At 37.8% G+C, this 23,936-nt stretch overlaps 1 protein-coding gene across 5 annotated transcripts in view; it reads right to left on the bottom strand.

Moving 5' to 3' along the window:
* Positions 1–23,936, bottom strand: part of EPB41L5 (erythrocyte membrane protein band 4.1 like 5) — a 167,427-nt gene that overhangs the window by 75,773 nt on the left and 67,718 nt on the right. For 4 of the 5 annotated variants that reach the window (XM_006057177.4, XM_006057179.4, XM_006057180.4 and 1 more), the window contains exons 12-16: positions 22,392–22,561; positions 20,826–20,932; positions 19,135–19,162; positions 13,032–13,074; positions 12,521–12,627 (exon numbers count right to left, since the gene is read on the bottom strand). In XM_006057177.4, the coding sequence (XP_006057239.1) occupies positions 12,521–12,627; positions 13,032–13,074; positions 19,135–19,162; positions 20,826–20,932; positions 22,392–22,561 (455 nt within the window). Of the gene's footprint in view, positions 1–6,965; positions 9,410–12,520; positions 12,628–13,031; positions 13,075–19,134; positions 19,163–20,825; positions 20,933–22,391; positions 22,562–23,936 lie in introns of those variants that run through there. The other variant, XM_006057181.3, reaches the window with a different exon arrangement.

Raw genomic sequence — 23,936 nt, 5'->3', positions numbered from 1 at the left:
CTGTCTTGTTCCCCATGTCATTTTAATCCGTACTTACTTATTCAAAGTAGTACATGCTAGCTAAGAAAACCAATGTCTCCTTCACACCACTCTCTGAAAATTCACTCTTTATCCAGGTGCATTTTCTGTGCACCTTACAAATAGACACATGGGTTGGTGGCTTTTACAGAAGTGGGGACATACCTCAAGGAGTCACTTCACTCGAGTTTGTTAACTCAACAATGTAGCACTGACACACTCCAATAAGCAGCTCCTGTCGATTTTCCTCATTTCTTAACAATTACAGTATGGATACAGCATGACTTAATTATCCCAATCTCCCACCAACTGACATTCACTCTTCACAATGCCTCCAGAGCGCACTTTCTAAAGAAATACAGGCCTCACAGTTTTTCACTGCGATGGAGCAAGTCAGCATAGCAAACAGCAGTCTGGGCCCTGAGACTAAGCTGAGTCTGAAGCTCAGCCATACCCTCTACTAGCAACATGGCTTTGGAGAAGTTACACACCCTCGTTGTGCCTGATTTCTTCACTAGCCTAAACGTCTTACAGATTTGTATTAGAATTCAGTGACTGGCTGGGTTAAATGATAACTGCCGTTAACTCCAGAACGAGGCCAGGCACAGAAGCACTCAAATGTCAGTTTGTCATTATTGCTAAACATCCTCATGAAATCTGTACTAACTACTCAAATCCCATTCATCACTCCTCGACTGTAACTTGCCCTGAAAGAAAGTGAAAGTTGCTTAGTCATGTCCAACACTTTGCAACCCATGGATTGTAGCCTGCCAGGCTTCTCTGTCCATGGACTTCTCCAGGCAAGAATACTGGAGTGGGTAGCCATTCTCCTCTCCAGGGGATCTTCTCCAACTCAGGGATAGAAACCAGGTCTCCCACATTGCAGGCCGATTCTTTACTATCTGAGCCACCAGGGAAGCCCATAACTTGCCTATGCTACCTTGAAATTTTCTTTTGCTACAGTCCTCTGGTCCCCAAGTGTTCCTGCTTCTGTGTGTCCCTCAAAATCTGATGTAAATGTTAGGAAGCCTTCTTTAGCTTCCAACTTATCTACCTTTTATGACCTCACTTACTTAATGACTTTGTACTTGTACGTTATTTGTAAATCTGCTCTTCTCCATAACTAGAGTGTAAACATCTTGAAGCCAGGGACATCATTTTGACTATCCCTTCATCATCAAGTGTGACAAACCATCAACTACCGTTTACGGAGTGCTGAGCCCAGGACTGCTCCAGGCATGGGGGAGTACACAAAACACATTCCCTTGACAAAGCTGACATTCTATTAAAGGATGTAAAGATGACAAAAAAGAAAACATACCCAAAAAAGAAAGAAAGAAAACATATATGTAAGATGAAACAAAGAGAAAAAAATGAGCAAGATAACAGGGACACAAAATGCCAAGAAGGTTGGGGGCCCATTATTATTTTAGAGTTCAGCAATGTTCTCTGGTAAGAAGCCTGAAGGTGTCAGAATGAACCACAGGAGATTCAAGGAAGGAATATCCAGGCAGAGATAAAGTGCAGAAATCCAGAGATGGAACACGCAGAGTACGTCTCTGACCAAGTCTTTTGAGGAAGGTGAGCAAAGTCAAGGAGCGGGAAAAATTACTTTTTTGTCAACGTGTAGATTTTGGGTTTTAGTCTGAGATGAGGACCGTGGAAGGTCTGAGCAGAAGCAGAACGTGATATAGTCTAAACTATAATTAATGGGGAGCATGAGACAGGCGCCAAGGGCAACGGGAGACGAGGTTAAGACAAATTATATGGAAACAGGGCAGGAGCAGTAAACAGTGACAAGCAAACTCCGGATATAAAGTCAGAACTGGCAGAATTTATTGACTGATGAGAAACAGGAGGAGCCAAGATGACGACAAGGTGCTGAGATCTAAGCCAGCACTTCTTGTGCCTCAGTGTGAGGAGCATCTCCAGGAGAGCATGTGAAACAGCACTGGGCCTCACTGGGGCCAGTCCATCTGGACACAGGAGGGCAGACTGAGAACAGATGCTCTGACAGAGAGACATTAATCCACCATCAGATTGCAAGATGTACAGGAGATCACTTCTGATGGCTCGTCTTCTCAGTGAACAGGAAGCAAGGTCATGATCTGAGACTGAGTGAGAAGCAAGGAGACGGTGGAGGTTTGCAAGAGGAGACATTACTGCCGCCAAGTGGGAAAATCGACAGATTCAGGATTTCAGCAGCATTCAAGGTCTGAAACTTGAGCTCAATAGCCAACATTTAAAGTGAGACCATTTAATGATATGGCATTTCACATTTCCCATCCAAATGCACGGAGGACAGAAATGGATTTACCCAGGATTATTTGGAGAAGGAAATGGCAACCCACTCCAGTGTTCTTGCCTGGAGAATCCCAGGGACAGGGGAGCCTGGTGGGCTGCCGTCTATGGGGTCGCACAGAGTCGGACACGACTCAAGTGATGCAGCAGCAGCAGCAGCAGCCCCAGAATTTAGCTAGACATGTACAATTGGTGGGGGGGAGGAAGAGGCTTCCCTGGTGGCTCAGTGGTAAAGAATCCACCTGCCAATGCAGGAGTCGTGGGTTTGATCCCTGCGTTGGGAAGATACCCTGGAGAAGGGCATGGCAACCCACTCCAGTATTCTTGCCTGGGAAATCCCAGACAAAGGAGTCTGGCAGGCTACACAGTCCATGGGGTCAAACAAGAGTTGGGCACAACTAAGCAACTAAACAGCACAAGTACATTAGGGGAAGGATCATGGAAAGTGACTGTGTGTGTGAGGAAGAGAAAGGAGGTGGTGTTCTGGTAGATATTCAGCAAATGCTGAGGTGAATCAGAAAAGACAATGATACGAGATTCCCAAAATCTTTCACTTAAAACCTTGCAGTCCTAGCCCCAGGTTTCTTCACCAAATCCAAACTCCTTCAACTGCCAGTCCATGTCTTTCCAACCCATTCAAGCACTGGTTGGTGCTACTGCTCCAACATAACGGGCGTTTCAGCCACAGAATCAATCTGCAAACCCTCTGGTACCAAGGCTTCCCAGGACTCTGCTAGAAGAAGTTGGTCCCCAACCAGAAAGAATTAACAAAGTTGTTAAAAATGGGTCTTATCTCTAAACTAGCGGAAGTGAAGTGAGTCGCTCAGTGGTGTCCGACTTTGCGACCCCATGGACTGTATCAGTTCAGTCACTCAGTCATGTCCGACTCTTTGTGACCCCATGAACCACAGCATGCCAGGCCTCCCTGTCCATCACCAACTCCCAGAGTCCATCCAAAGCCATGTCCATTGAGTCTGTGATGCCATCCAACCATCTCATCCTCTGTCGTCCCCTTCTCCTCCTGCTCTCAATCTTTCCCAGCATCAGGGTCTTTTCAAATGAGTCAGCTCTTCGCATCAGGTGCCCAAAGTATTGGAGTTTCAGCTTCAACATCAGTCCTACCAATGTACACCCAGGGCTGATCTCTAGGATGGACTGGTTGGATCTCCCTGCAGTCCAAGGGACTCTCAAGAGTCTTCTCCAACACCACAGTTCAAAAGCATTAATTCTTTGGTGCTCAGCTTTCTTTATAGTCCAACTCTCACACCCATACATGACCACAGGAAAAACCATAGCCTTGAGTAGACGGACCTTTGTTGGCAAAGTAATGTCTCTGCTTTTGAATATTCTGTCTAGGTTGGTCATAACTTTCCTTCCAAGGAGTAAGCGTCTTTTAATTTCATGGCTGCAGTCACCATCTGCAGTGATTTTGGAGCCCAAAAAAATTAAGTCAGCCACTGTTTCCACTCTTTCCCCATCTATTTCCCATGAAGTGATGGGACCGGATGCCATGATCTTCGTTTTCTGAGTGTTGAGCTTTAAGCCAAGTTTATCACTCTCTTCTTTCACTTTCATCAAGAGGCTCTTTAGTTCCTCTTCACCTTCTGCCATAATAAGGGTGGTGTCACCTGCATATCTGAGGTTCTTGATATTTCTCCCGACAATCTTGATTCCAGCTTGTGCTTCCTCCAGCCCAGCGTTTCTCATGATGTACTGTGCATATAAGTTAAATAAGCAGGGTGACAATATACAGCCTTGACGTACTCCTTTTTCTATATGGAACCAGTCTGTTGTTCCATGTCCAGTTCTAACTGTATAGTCCATGGAATTCTCCAGGCCAGAATACTGTAGTGGGTAGCCTTTCCCTTCTCCAGGGGAATCTTCCCAACCCAGGGATCAAACCCAGGTTTCCCATATTGCAGGCAGATTCTTTACTAGCTGAGCCACAAGGGAAGTCCAAACTAGCAAGCCTGCAATTAAATAATCACTGAAGCTAGTGGCTGGGCTTCAACTGTAACTTTGCTGTAGGAAATTCTTCTGTGTAATAATATAGATTCTGATGGTATTTACATGCTGGGTATGTCCACAGTTCTCTGGATGCCCCTCTAACTAGCTCCACAAGAAAAACCAAGGTAGCAGCTGTCTTCCTAAATCATCTCACCTTTCGTTCTTTTCTTTTGTTCCATCCCTAATAATTTAAATAGTTTCCATTATATATTAATAATAATCAGTTGTGTCTGTAGATCAAGCCTTTATTAAGAAATCTGCAACTTCTTACAAATCCTAATCATACTCTGGTATATACCTTATTTGTTTTTAACATATTAAAACTAGTTAAAGACAAACAAACAGGAATTCCTTTGACAACAAGAAATGAGGTCTGTAGCTGCTGAACCTGTTTTCAAGAGGAGGAGGTATAGGTTTGTTACACCACCAAGGGAGGCTCCAGTCACACTCCTTAGAGAATGTTGTTCACTGAGTCAAGTATCTCTTCCCATGCCAATGTAAACAAAATGCCGGCCAGCTGTCAGGAACAAAACAGAAAAAGTTCACTCAAGCACCATCACCCAGAATTAAGGCCATGGCTTGCTGTTAGGAGAACAGAGGCTTATGTAATCTTCTAAAAACAAAAAGTCTGTGACAACAATTTCTTCACGAAAAAAAGGAACACTTATTTTTCCACTTGGGCATAAGTAATAAAATATATCATTAAACTTTTTTTCCTTTCTGCAATCTCTTTTGAAATTTTCTCTTCTCTAATTTCACTCATTATCTGAGGCTCATATGATCCTCCCACCAGCGCAAAGAGCTCAAAGGAGCTAGTGTGTTACAAATTAGCAGGGGTCAAGAATTGAAGAAAGAATTGAAGTCATATAACACATTTTCCACATGCCTGTGCCCTAGTATCTTTACCATCGAGGTAAATGTCAGCTGAGCAAGACAGAATTCTCACAATGATTTCATGTGACTAAAGTAAAAGTTAAATTATATGAAGAGAGCAGGAGAAAGATTTATGTTCTTGAAAAGGAGAAGCTGAGGAAGAACGCCATACCTAAATTCACATGATTCATAACATCTAGAAAAGACCTGACAAATCACATTTTATGCATGAGACAGAGGTGCATGGAGAGAGGGACTTCCCCACCACAGACGTATCTTCACATTCGGTCCCTTACATAAGACCATCTCACATGCAAGCATTCACAGCAATTCTGGAAGCAAGGTATAACTGATAATGTGGTATGATGTATATCAAAATTAAGAAGTATGTGGGGGTAAAGAGATTAAATGTCATTGGCACAAGATGATTTTATTTCTCCAAATTCATATAAGTCCTATACACTATGGATATAAAATAAATTAATGCAATGTGATATTTGCAAACTCAATATTCAAAGCTCAGCACACAAGACATAATGGTCTTTCAAAGCAGTTAATGATGATTTACAAGTGAAGAGTCTGCTCCAACCAAGACAGAGCACTGTGGTTCAAGTGCTGACCACTCCACCATCAGAGCACATGGCCTTAACACAGGACAACCGTCTTCCCACTTCTCAGTTTACGTCTGTGAATATGTACAGAAAGGGGATCAAAGCAGAGGGGATCAAAGTGTCTTCTTATGCCTATAAAGCCAGTCATTTCATAATACTCTTCTTCCTCCTCAAACCCCAAATACTAGAGCCTTCTGCTCCTTACACTTTCGTCTATTTTCCTGTTTGGCAAGACAGAAAGATGAAACACGGGATATCAAGACACATGAAAAGTATAAACCCAGGTTACTAAACAAAATTATTTTTTAGCAAATCAACAAATATGCAAAAATCTAGTACGTAAGAGAAACTCCCATAATTAAGGCTCAGCTAATGGTTTTATCCCATGAAAAATAAGCTGCCCCCCTGTCCTCCATTCAGGAGAAACATAAGCTGTATAACCCTGACATGTTTACAAGGCACCTTCTACATCCTGAGCAATTTTAACAATAAAGAATGATACAAATGTCATGAATACCAATAGCTTCCAAGTCAACACTTTAAATAAAAGAGCCCCCACTTAAAAATGATCTAAATTATACTGATATTACAGTATTTGTACACAGGCGGCTTTTTAAAATAGAGACATATATATAATAGGATAAAGTTTTTCTCTGTAAAATTACAGACACATATATAATATGATAAAGTTTGTTTTTCTCTGTAATATACAGACATATATAATAGGATAAAGTTTGTTTTTCTCTGTAAATTCATCTAAAAGTGTATGTATGATTACCCTATCAAGATCAGAAATGTCAGATTATACTCAGAGATAGGTCAATGCCTCAGAAGTGCTTTTACCATCGAAAGAAATAATGATCTTAAGAAGCACATGTATTTTCATGCATCAAAGTGTAAAGGTCACTTTGCTATCTTTGCTGTTTCTATAAAAATGCAGCTGACACAAAACCAACTTAATTCAAGATGTTAAAATCAGTTAAACAAAATTAGCCAAAGCCCTGAAGTTGAATCACATGATCTTGGTGTTCTGGGCTGATGGATCCCTCTGATCAAAATGAGAGTAAACAGCCAAGTAAGGTGCGTCTGGAGTGCATTAGGTCCCCAATCAACGACGTAGGATCACTGACCTTTTAGACAGAATAAAATGCAGAGTATAAAAAGGTTGGTGACAATTTATTTAATTTAGGTTAAGCTGCTAATGAACTGTTCATACCTTGGAAACAATTTATATATCCATCTTGAAAATACCAGCAAGAAATATTCCCAACATTTGCACTCTGAGATCCTGGAGCACAGGAACTTGTATGAAGTAGAAAGGTTTGACTCTATGACCGTTCAGCCTTAGCCCTTCACTCTCCTACCCTTTGCTACCTTCTTGCCCTGTCACCCCTCCAACCCAGTCTCTATCAGCAGGAATTTACAATTATGATCCTCCCACTGCTGCAAAGAGCTATTTTATAACAATGTTTTCAAACAAAGGAAAACCATGTGATTCTTCCATTTTTTAAATGTAACAGTGTTAACTTAAATTCTAAGTACAGAAGTGACCACTTTTACTATAAACAGAAGAGTTTATTCTTCAATCACAATCCTTCTGTACTTCCCAAAGTTAGGATTCTGGGTAAGATGAATATGAGGCATTATATAAGGAGTTCAGACTTTAAGATTAATTTTAAAGTGAGAGAAGTCAAACCTCAGGACTTCCTAAGAGACCAGAAAGCTGTGTTGATATTATGCCTCTTTCTGGTTTCTATTATAAAAATAGTAAGGTTTTAATCATATTCATACCCATGAAATCTTTTCTTAAATGGAACAAATCAGAGTTTCTGTGTTTAAAATGTTATGATTCAAATTCCCTTAAAAAAAAAAGAATCACCACTGACAATAAGAATCTGAGCTATGTAAAATCTAGCAGAACCATGAGGGGTACACATTAGTGGCCATGTTTAAGCATGCTATGATGACAGCCTTCCAGAGTTTTCAGCTGGCCTATTTAAGAAATGTATCTGCTCATATGTAGATACATTAAAGAATACTTATATATGACTTAATAAATACAGATTGAAACCTGCCTATAAATTAAATTCCCGAAATATTACTTACTTCTGATTATTTATGTCTTATACTGACAAGCTGTATTATATTTGCAACCAAGAACCCACTAATATAAGGCCCTCTGCAACTTTACCTTCATCTAGTAGAGACAGTAAGACTGACCACTGAGGTGAGCAGAATAGTACATAAGTTATGCTATTTTTAATTAAATCTTCATTATCTTGATGTATTATGAATTCTCAGACTATAAAATGACTCTCTCTCTATATATACACAGGTTAAACGTTTAAAAATTTTGTTAAAATTTTTTAAACTCTAAAAAGACAAAAGAAATTCTTCCCTTTATATCATTTCCCATTACATCAGAAATATATTTCTTCCAGTTAATTTGCCTCTATGAGTTAAATCAAAGAGCACAAACAATTACATTCTGAAGTTCATAAAGGACCAAAAATAATAACATATACAAAAAGTGATTAAAAGTGATATGCATTAAGTATTAAAGGTGATATAGTTTTGGCTTCAGAATTTTATTTTAGAGGTTGTGCAAGGCCAGATTATGAACCTGTTTGCAAACCTGAGAAATCTATCAGATGCATGAGATAAAAGAGAAAAGTGAAAAGGCAAAAGTAAATACATGTTCCATTTGTACAACCATTCAGTAGTAATATAACCATTCAGCTCACCATTGATTAATCAATTAATCATGCAAAAGTAACCATTCAGACTCCTCTCTTTACATGAGGCACATTATAGTGATTTCTAGACCTTCTGTTAATTTAAAATACTTGTGTTTATTAAAAAGTAAGTTTTAAATTTAATATTACAGTAATTAAATTATAGAACCTCAGGCACTCAACTGAAATTAAGACTTAGGTCACTTCAGAAGTATTAAAAATAGTGTGTAAGAGTGGCCTATAAAAGTATCACCACAGGCTGATCCACCTGTCCTGGACATGCTCCCTTCTGTGTGTATTTTCAGTGGGACTGATTCTTCTCACTTCCATCTACTGGTACTGCATGGAGGCTGGGGTCGTAATGGGCAGCTTATTCATAAACACAAATCTTCTCCTGAAAAATCTTCTAAGTGATGTGTTAACATGTTAAAATCACAAAAAATCTTTCCAAAATATCCTTTGCAACACAAAAATATTTGTCACTATCACTGATGGCATATAGCTTCTTCAGATCCTTTTCCCTTTCACAGAAGATTTCAATTACAAACAACACTACCCAACGAGTGATTCAGTGTAAAATATCTTCTCCTATATTTTCTTAATGTGATTGATCCTCTATAAACTCTAGAAATATATGCCGTCAACTTGCACAACAAAGTCCTAGTGCCCAAGAGGCTCAACACTCATATGTCAGTCATGGCTGCAGGGCCAGGAAAATGAGCGTTCTGCTGGGCTCCTGCATTCTTCACATTGTGCTCATGGACAAAGGCAGGATAGTTTCTAGGTGCAGGATGGGGTGGGGACAAGGCCCTTGTGTCCCACTGGTTTCCACCACGTTGAGAGCGATCACCGGCAGCCGAGAGCCTGGATGGTTGGGGTGGGAGGGGAGCACAGTTAGTCAACAGGAGAAGATGAAGGTGTCAGAGGTAATAAAGAAGGCCATGTGACCAGCATGCACCACTGCTACGAGCAGTTACCAGCATCTACTCCATGCAATGAGAACATCCAAGAACAACAAATGGGGAAATCCACAAAGTTACACGTAGTGGAAAATGGCAATATGGAAATATGCACAAGTAATCAGAATCAGGTGAATTAAATAAAGAAGGAATTTCACAGAGACCAAGACACTTTGTATCTGTCCCCGATACTGTTATCAAAATCAAAGGCAGAAAAGTTGCCTGAGGTCCTAATGAGAAGAAAAAATGCTTATAATCTACTTCATTCAAGTATCAGAAAGGACAATTTTACATAAGGACAAAGCCACATACAGCAAAGGGCAATTGTGAAAACTTATTTCACAAATCAAGTGGCATAAAACTGAAGTCTAGGAAACAAAATTCAGAAAGAACATTAAAAAAAAATCTGCCCTCACAGAGGCTGTGTAATTGGACATCAATGTTTCCAATTAACAATGGAGAAACACTGTTCCTTCTACAGTGAATGAAATTCAACAGGTACAGATAATGTGATGAGAAAAAGCCCCTCCAAGAAAGTGTTAATGCCTTTTATCACAATTGCTATAAACAATATATGAAAGTAAGAGAGTGAAACATGCAAAGAAGCAGTTTCTGATTAGAAATGATCAGAGTCCTCCAGTAGAAAGAACACATTTTCCAGAGTTTTGTGCATGACCAAAAGGGCAGCACACATTTAAGGTAACTACAAAGGGAAAAAAATCACCCCAATTATAAAAATGTCTAAGGACAGACATTCTATTCAACTAAGGCATGCATCTTCACCTTTCTTCCTTAAGGAAACTGAAAATAAATTAGCTAAAAGGATTTTCAGAACAAATTTGGAAGCCTTTTTTGTTTTTTTTTTAAACAATAAAATTATCATCTTTCCTTCAACTGCAATACAAGCTGTTCATCAGATCTAACCCAGAAAACTCACAGCCCTCAATCTAGGGTCTCTAAAAATTTAGAAAATTTGGTTTATATTCTCCCCTACATATGCAAGATTTTCCACATAGTATTCAGTTTTGTTTATAAGTAGATAATGGGTTTTAAATACATAAATTCTCAAAAGATAGTTTAAACATTGGGTACTTCTATACTGACATACCAAATCATTCACTCAAATAATGGTGTCATTTAGAAGATATCAGCCATAAAAAGCTACAGAAGTGAACAAGGAGTACATTTAAACCGGTTAAAAGTTATCTACCAGAAATAGAATAGTCCATTATTCCATCCAACCGTCCAAACCCAGGGAGCATTTCCAAATTTTATTAACATCACTTTCTAAAGGAGGACTGTTTTAGATTCATGTGAAAGTATTAGAATCAGAGCATGCAGAAAGAGAAATTAAAATGTAGATTCATCTTAAGGCTGGGGAACCCATCAGCTCCAAGACAGGCCAGCTCTATGCTTAGTCCCAGGTCTTGCTGACACACACTGAGGCATGCTGGGCCTGAGGGCCACCACTGTGCTCCATTTCCACAAAAGCGGTCACAATACAGTTATATAAAGAAGGACATACAGCTCCAAATTTATTTTTCTTGAAATTCAGTACTCAGAGACTCAGCATTCTCTTTTTTAATGCTGCATCAAAGGAACTGAGTAATGCCTAACAAATCAAATTAAATAGATTTAAATATGTACCAATTAAAATTGAGAAGCTAAAGATTTAAACACTATACAGATACAAACAAACCAGACTCTCATTCCATATTAACATAAAATGTAAGCATGTATTAAATGAGCTCTTTTTTAGTTGAAATCTCAGTACTATGTTTCTTTGCCAAAGACTTGGCAGTAACAAGGAGACAAAACGTAGCCTCTTACTGGAGCTGTGTTTTCAGTAAGAAACTAAAGAAACTGTTTTTAACGGCTTAAAAAAATAAAGACTAAAATTTGACATGTAGAAGCCTCGCTGTTTATCCTTTAAGTGTGTGCCCACATGCACACACACACACACAAAGTACCCCTAGCATATTCTCAAGTAGAAAGGGAGGGGGAGGGTCATGGGAAAACACAAGGGCAAAAACACCTTGATCTTAGAAACTTATCAAGTTATTTGGAACTGAAGCAAAAATATGCCCAATCATCAAAAGCAAAGCACCTTGCTGTTAGTTAAGCCAAAATAACAGTGAAAAACAATTACATAGCAAAGACTGAAAATAATCACCAACCACTGTTGACCCACCACCATGAAGGAAGAGCTGGTTGCACAGAAAGCTGACCCAAACCTTGAGATCACCAACAGAAACTCATTAGATTTCAGGTAAACAAACTGAGAGCAAGAGAAAAAGAGAAAAATCCTATCAATTATCAAAGTTCATATCATAAACAGACAAAACTCGAACAGATGATGCCCAACATGACCACTCAATCAAATAATCCCCAAGGAGCCTCCCAGGCCACATACATTTATTTGGGAAGGGATGAAACCCATGGATTAATCCCATAAGCCACAAAGTATCCGTATTTGTGCACTATTAGTCTAAAAAAAAAAAAAAAAAAAAGACCCTGGGACTCTAAATAAAGGAAGTATCTTCCCATCATTAGATTATTTCTCCACCCCTTCCCCATGGAATATTTCATGCTTTGTTCTATTGGACTATAATTATGTTTCTGTTTTGGCTTTATCTCCTCAAGTCTTTAATAAAGAAACCACATCCAAAGCAATAGCATCATGTTGTGTAGAATAAGATGGAATGAAGACATGATCCTTACGGATCTGGGAAAAGGTCCTATCAAGTAGCACTAAAGTCTTTTTCAACAGAAAAGCACCACCACTCCCAGCTCACACTAACCAGTCAGGAGAGCCATCTCACAGGCTTCACTGACACTGTCACCCTGCTTCATCTGCATCCCTTACTCATCCCAAAAACAACATGCTTTTTTTGTCACCTTACAAATATGAATAATTTGCTTTCAATCATATTTCAAGTAGTCTAAGATTATGGCTGGGGATTCAGAACACCCTTAGGCAAGCAACACTTTATTTTGGTTTAATGAATAAACGAACCATTTCTTGTCATGATGGTCTGCTCCAGGACTCCTTGGGAGATTCTCGACCTCCACTACCACAGGACCAGAAGGAATCACAGGCACAGTGGACCTCACACCCCAAGCCTTTGGACAAAAATTAGAAAAGATCTTTTCACCAGTAAGTAGAATATTAACATGGAATACTAACTACACAGTGAACAGATACGACAGTAATAAACATAGCAATAAACAAATGCTTGAAAGTTATATACCACCTTTGGGACAGATAATAATCTAACTGAATATTGGTATTTTTTCATTTTACAGGATTTACAAGGTCAGAAAATGTTTTATTATAACATTAAAACCTTTTCTAACATCTTAAGAGAATAAAGTAACAGGTCTCATATTGTTGAGCCATTTTACAGATAAAAAGAAAATGCACAAAACTTTTCTGAGGTTACACCAGTATGAAAACTGAGTTAATAATACTACTGTTTATCATATTGATAGTGTTCTAGTGTTTTAGAAGCTTAATACTCTCTTACCTGTTGGGAACCATTACTCTGAGCTGAAACATTGTTGTGAACACTGTAATGGGGAAAAAAAAAAAGAAAAAAATTACCATGAGCACCCAAAACTAAGAATGGATGATGTCCAGAATACATCTGCTTTTACTGGCAAACACTTTTCTGCTCATATGATATTCCCATATACCTGTATTCTACTTGTGCTTTAGATATATACTATTAATCTAATTAGTCACTATTAATCTTGTTTATTCACTGGACAACATCTGTCAAAGACAACAAAATAAAGACAGCTGCACAAATGATTCCTTAAGGCATTAAGTACAAACACCCACACAAACTTACCTGTCACTTCTTCTGTATATTCCTACCCTCTAAAGATTTTCCAAGGTCATTCAGCATTTTATAACTCAATAGGCCTTACTATAAACTTAGAAGTTTCTCTATACACCCTTCTCCTCCAAATGATTTGTAAGTATGCATTTAAATCTTTAGTTTAGGCTGTGCTCATTCCCTTCCCACTACCCCCAAAAAAGCACTTAAAAAAACTCAGCATATAATACAACATAATAAACAGAAACAAACCTCAAAGCTGGCAAAAAAAAGAACAAATATTCAACAAGAACCCAAAGATGAGATACTGACACAACAGAGTAAAGTAAATAAAAGAGTTTACTGACTTCAGACCTTCTAAAATGAGCATAACTAGTATCCCGAGAAAAGGAATTCAGCTAAGGTAACTGAAAATATATTCAGTGTCATTTAAAAAAAAAAAAAAAATCTTCTCTGAAAGTGAGAAAAATAATCTATAGATTTAACGAGAACATTGTATTCCAAGGAGATGAAATGCAGAATTAAATACATTCAGTTCCTTATTGTTATACTGCTGACCTTCAAGGACAAGGAAACACTTCAGCAAAGAATTTAAGGAGATGTAAAAGCACATCACTGCCAGTATCAGGCTAGCACAGAGTTCTCCATGGCAATCCTCAAAGAATACCATACCCAGCCAGGATGTCATGCCAGCAACAGGAAATGGGCAAAGCTTCACAAACACAAAATAAACTCTGAATACAGGATCCAGGAGCCTTCTCAGAGAGGGAGAACAAAACAGAAGTAAATGATGATGAAAGAAAACCAATTAAGAAAGAACTCAAGATGAAAAGGCCTTGCTAAAAGGCTGGGGGAGGAGGAGTAACCATTTTATATCTCATATTTTACTAACCACAGCTCTATTACAAGTCAAGTCAGCAGAACAAGCACCTCTACTGCCTGGGTTCAAATCCAAACAGCACCACTAGCTTCGCTCTCTGAACTGCAGTTTCCTTATTTGCATGGAGCTCTTAGCAAAGCACAAAGAACAGTGACAAATACAACTAAACAAACAAACAAACAAAATCTTTAAAAATATATATGTTTAGTGTAGAATCTGTTGCCAGAGCCACTGGGAAACAAAACACCTGTCAGGCAGAATTTCTTTTACTAATCTTGCTGTAATTCCCAAAACACACTGTATTATATTAAGAACTCTTAATCTCCACGTTAATGAAAACCCACTCAATCTGTATGGTTCAGAAATGACACATTACTCTGTGGCCCTTTGGTTACACTCTGAAGCTTTTCTTTGAACTGGGAATAACTCCAGGAGGTGATAGGTAAAAGATGAAGAAATATCATGAGAGGAAAAAAAGCACTTATAGTAAGTGATACAGGACTCTCGCTCCCTGTTTTAGAACAACATGGAAGACAGGAAGCACTGTTTTCTCATCACTGCACCTATTCTTTCACCTCCGCTAGTATGAAAGTAACAGATTACTTTTCGTTACTGACCCAATGCAGCTTCCTTTTTAAAGAAATGTTTTGCTCTAATGCCTTCTCTATGCATCATTTCTTCCACCATTTCTTCTTTTCCTCTTTTCTGTCTTCAAGTCTGTTCACTAAGTCTGTGCAAGAAGTACTAATAAATGAAATGTGAACTGTCCTTTAAAATGTCACCTGTTCCTAAGATAGTTTACATTGTCAAGACCCATGAGGGAGTAGTTAGAAACTAACCTCAGCCAATTTAAAAACCTGTTATTCAAACAAGCACAGTTTTTCAGGTCAAATAGTTGTGCTTTTTCAAACAGTACTGTTTTCCATGGTTCACTGGAGAAGCTGCTCATGCAAACAGAAACCCAAGGGCAGGAATGAAAGGGCATTCCTGCCAGTCCCAGCTCAGGCTCTCTCAAGCACTGTCAGGAGCAGGGCTCAGTAACTTTCAGGAGAGTGGCCCTCCTCTACATTTCATTCCTAAAAATTTATTCTAATTAAAAAGTAATAAAGTATCTGTTTAAATACCCCATTTTTGCTCTGTTTTACAGAGCCAAAAGCATTGCTCAGGAAGACACAGTAAAATTTAACTAAGGTTAAACCAATCTCAATTCTAGAAAAGAGACTATATAGTCATATTAACTTTTTGGTCAGAAATATATATTTCAGAAAAATTAACAGGAGGACAAACTCCTGCAAATAAAATAAGTTAATTTTTCAACTACATATCACTGCTTGAATGCTTTCTTTTACATTTATGCAAGAGCCTCTTCACTTTAAGTTCTAATATTCTGTCCTAGCCTGTTTTTCAGGGAAGCAAAACATGATTAATTAAACAAACAAAAGACAAATAAAATACTTTACACAGAACACCTCTTAACATTTCTCCACCATTCTTAAAAGCATAGCTTAAAAATAAACCCAAGAAAAACTAAAGTGCATGCTCAGAAAACATAGAAAATGTTTTTACCTAACTAAAAATTCACAGGGCTTCTCTGGTGGCTCAGATGGTAAAGCATCTGCCTGCAATGAAGGAGACTTGAGTTCAATCCTTGGGTTGGGAAGATCCCTGGAGAAGGAAATGGCAACCCACTCCAGTACTCTTGACTGGAAAATCCCATGGACAGAGGAGCCTGGTGAGATACAGTCCATGGGACTGCAAAGAGCCAGACATGACTAAGCAACTTAACACTTTCACTCTCAAAAACTTACAGTAGACAAAATTTCTCACCTTTCTCCTTACTCTACTGATTTATTTATTGTTAACAGCTTACTGACAGCTAAAGGAACTTTAGAGGAATCCTTACTCAAAAAGCAGAGTGCTTCTGTGATGAGTCACTAATCATAGCCTGGCTTTACTGGTTTTCTAAATGAAAACAAAACTGAATACGACATGGCAAGGTGAGACCAATCCTACTCAGCACCCAAAACAACTCCTTCTGAAGGAGCTCTAGTTATACATCTGCCGCATAGGAGATTATACAAATTTGTTGTTTGTTTTTTTTTTTTTTAATGAGAACGATACCAGATTTGTATGTCTTGAATCTGATAGTTTACCAGGCATTCCAGGAGGCTCTGCTTCACACCAATGGTTGAGAAGCATTACATGAAACTACACTACTACTACTAACTGAGTCATCAGAAGCAAGACTTCAAGAATCATGGTCTGAAGATGGGGCAAATCCTCTTCCCAGCAAAACAAATATTTGGCTGGTGAAAATTGTTTTAAAAAAAAATCATTAAAAGAATACATCAAATGGAGACATTTATTCAAGACAATCTACTCAGTCTGAAAGCTGAGACTGGAATCTGAAACTCAGTTTTCTCTCCTCCTGGTTCTCCTGTGTTCAGTGTTGTGGGAGCCTTACTCCAGGTGGGTGAGGCCAAGAAGACAATTTGCTCCCTGTATCCAGAATGTAAATCAGCTATTTTAAATATACCTGAGAAGTAAAGAAACCACATGTGAAAAAATAAAAGTATGACAACACTGCGTTCACAAATAAAGAGTATTTTAAACAGAGAAATTATCTTAAAAAAAAAGAAATTCTGGAGTTGAAATGTACCGTAACTGGAACAAAAAGTTCACTAGAGGAACACACAGCAGATTTTAGCAGACAAGAGAACCAGTAGCTTGAAGGTAGGTCAAATGAGATGATCTAGTCTGAGGGACAGAAAGAAAAAGAATGAGGGAACATAAACACACTTGGAGGTCTGCAGGTCCCATCAGGAGAGCAACGTGCATGAAATGGGAGTCCTGGAAGGAGAGGAGAAAGAGCAGGGGAAAAAATGTGAGAAATAATAAGTAAAAATTTTCCAAATTTGATAAAAACAGCTAAGCCATGGAAAAGCAACCACAAGGGAACTGGACTGACCACACTTATATCTGACTAAGTAGACTTTAATGCAAAACAGTTACTAGAAAAAGAGAGGAAGAATAAAATAATCATAAACAACATATGCACCTCCTAGGAAGTTCCAAATACATGAAGCACAAAGAAAGAACCAGACAACTAACTGGAGACTTTAATAGTCCACATTTAATAAAGGACAGGACTAGCCCAAGATCAATGATGAAATGGAAGTGAACAACAGTAACAATCAAGCAGACCTAACATATCTATAGGACATGACACTCAACAGCAGAATAAACAGTATTCTTAAGTACACATACATGAACCATTTTTCAAGATAAACTACATGCTGGGCCATAAAATAGGCTTTGGCAACTGTAAAGGGATCAAAATCATGTGAAGTACATTCTATAACCACAACGGAACAAAATAAAGAGAGAGAGAGGAAAATTTAACATACAAATGTGTATGTTAAGCAAGATACCTCCCGAGCAGTCAATAGGCCAAAGAAGCTATCACAAGAGAAATCAGAAAATAATTTGAAGGAATAAAAATGAAAATACAACAAAACAAAACTTATGAAATATGATTAAAGCAGTGCTTGGAGAGAAATTCACAGCTATAAATGTTATATTAAAACAATAAAGATCTCAAATCCCAATAAACTGATATTCCACCTAAAAACACCAGAAAAAGAAAACTAAATAAAAAGCAAGCAGAAGGAATGAAATAATATACCAGAGAGAAAGTTAACGAAATAGGATGTAGAGCAAAACCAAAAGCTGGCTGAAACTAAATGAAACCAAAAGCTGGTTCTTCAAACAGGCCAACAAAACTGAGAAACCTTTATCTAGAGTGACCAAGGGAAAACGAAACTCAAAGAACTGAAATCAGAAATTAATGAGGGGTGTGTGTGCTCAGTCATTCAGTCGTGTCCAGCTCTTTTTGACCCCAAGGACTGTAGCTCGCCAGGCTCTTCTGTCCATGGGATTTTTCAGGCAAGAATCCTGGAGTAGGTTGCCATTTCCTCCTCCAGGAGATCTTCCCCACCCAGGAATTAAACCCGTGTCTCTTGCGTCTCCTGCATTAGCAGGTAGGTTCTTTACCACTGTGCCACCTGGGAAGTCCTGAATGAGGGGACATCACCACAAAGCTTACAAAAATAAAATGGAAAAGAGAAAAATATGAACAATTGTATGCCATAAATTAGATTATTTAGGTAAAATGGAAAAATTCCAGAAAAACACAAACTCCTAAACTGATTCAAGATAAAAATTAAATATGAATACATCTACAACAAGAAACTGAACTGGAAATTTTAAAATGTGACATAAATAAAGCCCAGGCCAGATGGTTTTAATGGTGAATTCTACCATATATTTAAAGAATTCTTTACAAATTCTGCCCTAAAATTAGAAGGAAATATTCCCCAACTCATTCTATGAAGCCAGAACCACCCAGATAAAGACAGTACAAGAAAACTACAGACCAGTGTCTTTGATGATACAGACACACAAATCCACAACAAAACTAGTGAACCAAATCCAGCAACATATAACATAAAGAAAGATTATACACCATGACCAAGTGGGATTTACCCCAGGAGTAAAATGAACTGCTTATCTACAAATCAACCTTCATTCTTTGAGCTCCCTGAGAGCAAGGGTGACAGTTTATTCATCTGCATATCCTCAGTCACACACCAATAACAAATGTATGTCATTCTCAATATGAATAGCACAGCTAACCAACCCACTCTTTTTCTTTAAATAGCTTTATTTTTGTTGCGCCAACTTTATCTGGCACTATGTATTCATTTGTTCCCTGCCATGTCTACCATGCTCAGGGACAAGGAAACACTCTGACAGGCCTTCAACAAATATTTGTTGGATTAATGACAGCAACTACAGAAATGTTAAAACGTTCTAGTATCAACCCCTAAAGAGCAAGACATTACCCACCTGAGTTCTTCAGGTTTTCCTGTACTTGCTGACAGAAAAAAGAAAACATCCCATTAGTTTCCCTCCAACATGATAAACTGCTTTACCATTTTTTTTTTTTTTTAAACTTTTTGTCCCACAGCACAGCATGCAGGATCTTAGTTCTTCAACCAGTGACTGAACCCATGCCCCCTGCACTGGAAGCACGGAGTCTTAACTGCTGGACCACCAAGGGAAGTGACTACAAAAGTAAACCCTGACTAACTGCTTTGTAAGCTACATTCCACTATATTTAAAAATCTTCATTTCACAAAAGTGTTCTAGGGTTCATGCCATTAAAGTGAGTAATGACAATTATTTCCAATTTTTAAATAAGGCAATAAAATAAGTATACATTAAAAAAAGAAAAGAATCATCTGCAAGCCTCCAGAATAAGCTGATAGCGAAAAATCATCAGTGGAGTCTATGAGGTAATTAAGGATATTAAACAAACTGAAATGGTTTCATTTATAGCTACATATTACTTAATTTATAGGTACATCAAAACATATGACTGTAAGTCAGTTTTCTGAAAAAACTGATACTGCCAATATCAGATCATGGCAATTATTTATAACTCTGACACTGGACATACTTAAAATGCAATCTGGGGACTTCCCTGGTGGTCCAGTGGCTGGGACTCTGTTCCCAATGTAGGGGCCTGGGTTTGAGCCCTAGTTAGGGAACTAGATCCCACATGCTGCAACTAAGAACTCACATGCCACAACTGAAAATCACACATGCCACAACAGGGACCGAGGACCCAAGTGCCACAACTAAGACCCAGCACTGCCAAATAAATAATTTTTAAAAATTCAACTCTGATTTGAAACCATCACAAGTTGTAGCTTACTGGTCAAAGTAAACCACTCTTTGTATTATATAATTAAAGTAACAAACAATAAGGAACATTTATGAATTTGGAAATGACTATGTACAATGTACACTGATGATTAAATATAAAAATTACACTTAACAGAATCTTTAGTATTATAACACAATACAAAATAATCTTTACTTAAAATTTATTCATTATATACCAATGTTTTAAAAAATACTTAAGGGAGATCTGAAAGTCAAAAAGGGAGGGAAGATGTTGTTCTACAGAAGAACTAAAAGAGTAAGAACAAAAACTGAACACAAACTTAGCACAGTGTCTGAACTGTGACTGCTGTTGCTAAGTCACTTCAGTCGTGTCTGACTCTGTGCGACCCCATAGACGGCAGCCCACCAGGCTCCCCCGTCCCTGGGATTCTCCAGGCAAGAACACTGGAGTGGGGTGCCATTTCCTTCTCCAATGCAGGAAAGTGAAAAGTGAAAGGGAAGTCGCTCAGTCGTGTCCGACCCTCAGCGACCCCATGGACTCCGGCCTTCCTGGCTCCTCCATCCATGGGATTTTCCAGGCAGGAGTACTGGAGTGGGGTGCCACTGCCTTCTCCGGAACTGTGACTAGCTTCAAGCTTAACCTCAGCAACAGTATGGGCAGTTTTTCCCCTTGTATTTTTAAAAACTGATTATGCCAGAAGCAAATGCAATTATTTAAATAAGAGTACTTTAGTACTCCTGATGTAACAGAGGTAAGAAGACTGAGACATCTTTCCCTCCAGTCAATAATACAGCACAAGATAAACTGTCAGGAAGAAACAGTCCTTGGAAACAGGGCTGCATTTCACCTTTCACTTGCAGAGTTCGTCGAGAATACCGCTTGCTTGGCCTTCTTTCAAAGGATGTTGATCTTCTTGCTTTATTGGTCTTAGTGGTCTGATACTCAGTCTTCCCACTAAAATAAAAGAGACATTTAACAGGAACAAGAGAATTTCAGGCTTACAGTAACCAGATACACAAAATGAGGTTTTCCTTAAAAGAACCCTCCTGAACTTTATCAAAATAGTCTTGATGACTCTCTTTATCACACCATTCTTTTCACTCTTCATGCTTGTATGAAAGATGCAACACAAGTTATGTTGTTTTTTCCTAATTATGCACATCACCTAATAATATATTAAGTAAGTTTGAAATATCTGTGCTTTTATAGAACGCCTCTCTTTCCCACCCACACTTCTCAATGCAAGATGTACAATTAACTCAAGATTTTCCATTACTTTCTCTAACTGTGATATGCTTTTCAGAAGACTTTTTCAGAAATATTAAAACTATTTTAATATTTAATACTTATCTTCATTGCCATTTAAATTTTTCCAAAATGCCCCCGTTTTAATGTAAGTAAAATAGAAGCTCTCTTACATGAATTCCACACACAGTCAACTTGCCACATTACTGATGTTATCCATTCCTTCTTTAAATCATACTGAAACATGCTGAAAACTCAGCAACAATAAGCTACTCTGAGTAAACCAAAACATTTCTAGCTTATGACTAACAATCATGGAGTATGCAAGAACAATGGAATGTCAGGTTTATAGGGACCAGAAATATTATCCAGATTAATATCCCACTAGTACACCATACCCATTTTCTACATGGTATCCAGCTGCTGGATAAAGACTACTTAAAACTCCTACTAAGTGGATTTAAACTAGGGGTTAATTAATACACAAAGCAAACATTAATGTTCATCAACAGATAAAAGGATAAGGAAGATGTGGTAGATGTACACAATAGACTATTACTCAGCCGTAAAGAAGAATGAAATAATGCCATTTGTAGCAACATGGGTGGACCTGAAGGGTATTATGCTACGTGAAATAAGTCAGAACGATACTCTATGACAGCACTTATACATGGAATCTAAAAAGTAAACGAGTGAACAGAACAGACTCACAGACACAGAGAACAAACTAGTGGTTACTAGTGGGGAGAGGGAAGGGAGGTGGGCAAAAGACAGGAAGAAGATTAAGAGGTACAAACTACTTTGCATAAAATAAACAAGCTACAAGGATATAGCATACAACACAGGGACTGTGGTCAGTATTTTATATAACTAAACTGTTTTTAATAGGAAAAATTCTGTTAAATTACTCCTTTAAAAAAAAAAAAAGAAAACATCAAGAGGGATATGGAATCCATTACACTGTTACAATATTCTCTTATCTTTTCAGGACATTACAACCAATAACAACATATACCATTTTTTCTTCTACTTTGGCCAAAGAAAAACTCTGGCAAACTGATTCATCTTTCTATGCTCTAGTTTTCACATCTGCAAATGAGGAACCGGGCTACATTTTCTGGCCTCTATGAAACTATGAAAGATACAGCAAACAGCCACAAACATTCACCTGTATCTAAACCGTGATCCTAATCGAATAAATCCTGATCGATGAGAATTCTTTTGTACAGGGCCTCGCAGGCGGAAGAAGGCATGATGCTCCACAGCACATTTCCATAAATGTTTGCATGCTTTGGGATGATCCAGTCTAAAGACAAACGTATGCTCCTGCTCCTTGCCCTGAAAAAGAAACGGATGTTAACAGAGGTAATTATTAACTCAGATACTCCTGTCACCTGTTATTCAGCTACAAATACAACCACAGCAATATCAAGGAACAAATACTAATAAAGCATCTGGTTTTCTCCCAGAAACTCTGACACTCTCTAGAGCTACCTACAAAGAAAGGCAGAGTTAAAATCAAGCTGTCCATTTTCTCAGCCAATATAAAATTATTCCTAAGAGTTTCCTCTAGTTACACGATCTCATTTCTCAGAGATATTAAATGAACCTTTCTCTGCCATACTTCAGGATAAATGAATGTATAATTATAATTAAAAGGTTCACAGAAGATATGGCAATATACATAACAGCCTTAAAAATGGCCACATTCCTAGTCCTAGTAACCATACTCACAGGAATCGAATTATACTAGTTAATATCCATAGCCACTTTTCTAAGAATTTCACATGAATTGTCTCAATGAGTAGATACTATCAGTAGCTCCATTTTACAGATAAGAAAACTGAGGATCAAGAAATTAAGCCCAACATCACAAAGTTAGTAAGAAAAGAAACTAGAGTTTGAACCTAACCATTGAGACACCAGCACCTACATTTGTAACAACTAAGCTATAATGTGTCTCAAGGGGAAGACTTTCACAACCAAAATTTACACCCCAAGATTTTCTTCAATCTCATTTATAAAAGTAAAAACTGGCATAAAACCCTAAATGTTCAAAACATGAGAAATGTAATCAAGTAAACAATAACATTATTTAAACAGTACACAGATAGATAAATGAATAAAAGATAAATGAACTACTGCACTACTGGTGATTCAAGTTGCAGAATGTGATAAATAGGTTAAAGTGAATGAACTAGAACTACATGGCTACAGATGCTTAGGTAAAATGAGCAAGTTACCAAACAAAAAAAACCCACCTTAATGTATATAATATATGTAACATACATATATATGCAGATTTCTAAAACATTCTACCATGTGTCATGATGTGGTTATATTTACAAAAGGTTAGAAAATATGAGATTGATACCCTGAAAGAATGAAGAAGAAAGGGACAAGCTTTGGCTTAGACGTTAGCTGTATAAAATATACTTTTATTAATTTATCTAGTTCTAAAAGGGATCTGAAGCAGCAATGCCAAAAATGTTAAATCAAAGTGAGTAAAATGGTTAACAGTTTCAATTATACTTCTCAGTATATTTTTTAATAATATTTTGTCATTTAAAATACTTCATCAACTTCATCCATAGTTTCTTAATAACCTTGATACAGGCAGAGATCCTTATACTTTAAGACACAAAACATACACTAGTCACAAAGGAAAAAATGTATAAACTACATTCCATTCCATTACAATCTTTTTTATCGA

Source organism: Bubalus bubalis, chromosome 2 (assembly GCF_019923935.1).
Source record: "Bubalus bubalis isolate 160015118507 breed Murrah chromosome 2, NDDB_SH_1, whole genome shotgun sequence".
NCBI classification, from domain to species: Eukaryota; Metazoa; Chordata; class Mammalia; order Artiodactyla; family Bovidae; genus Bubalus; species Bubalus bubalis.
Note: the sequence above shows the minus strand (reverse complement) of the source record. Positions and strands in the feature narration are given on the sequence as shown.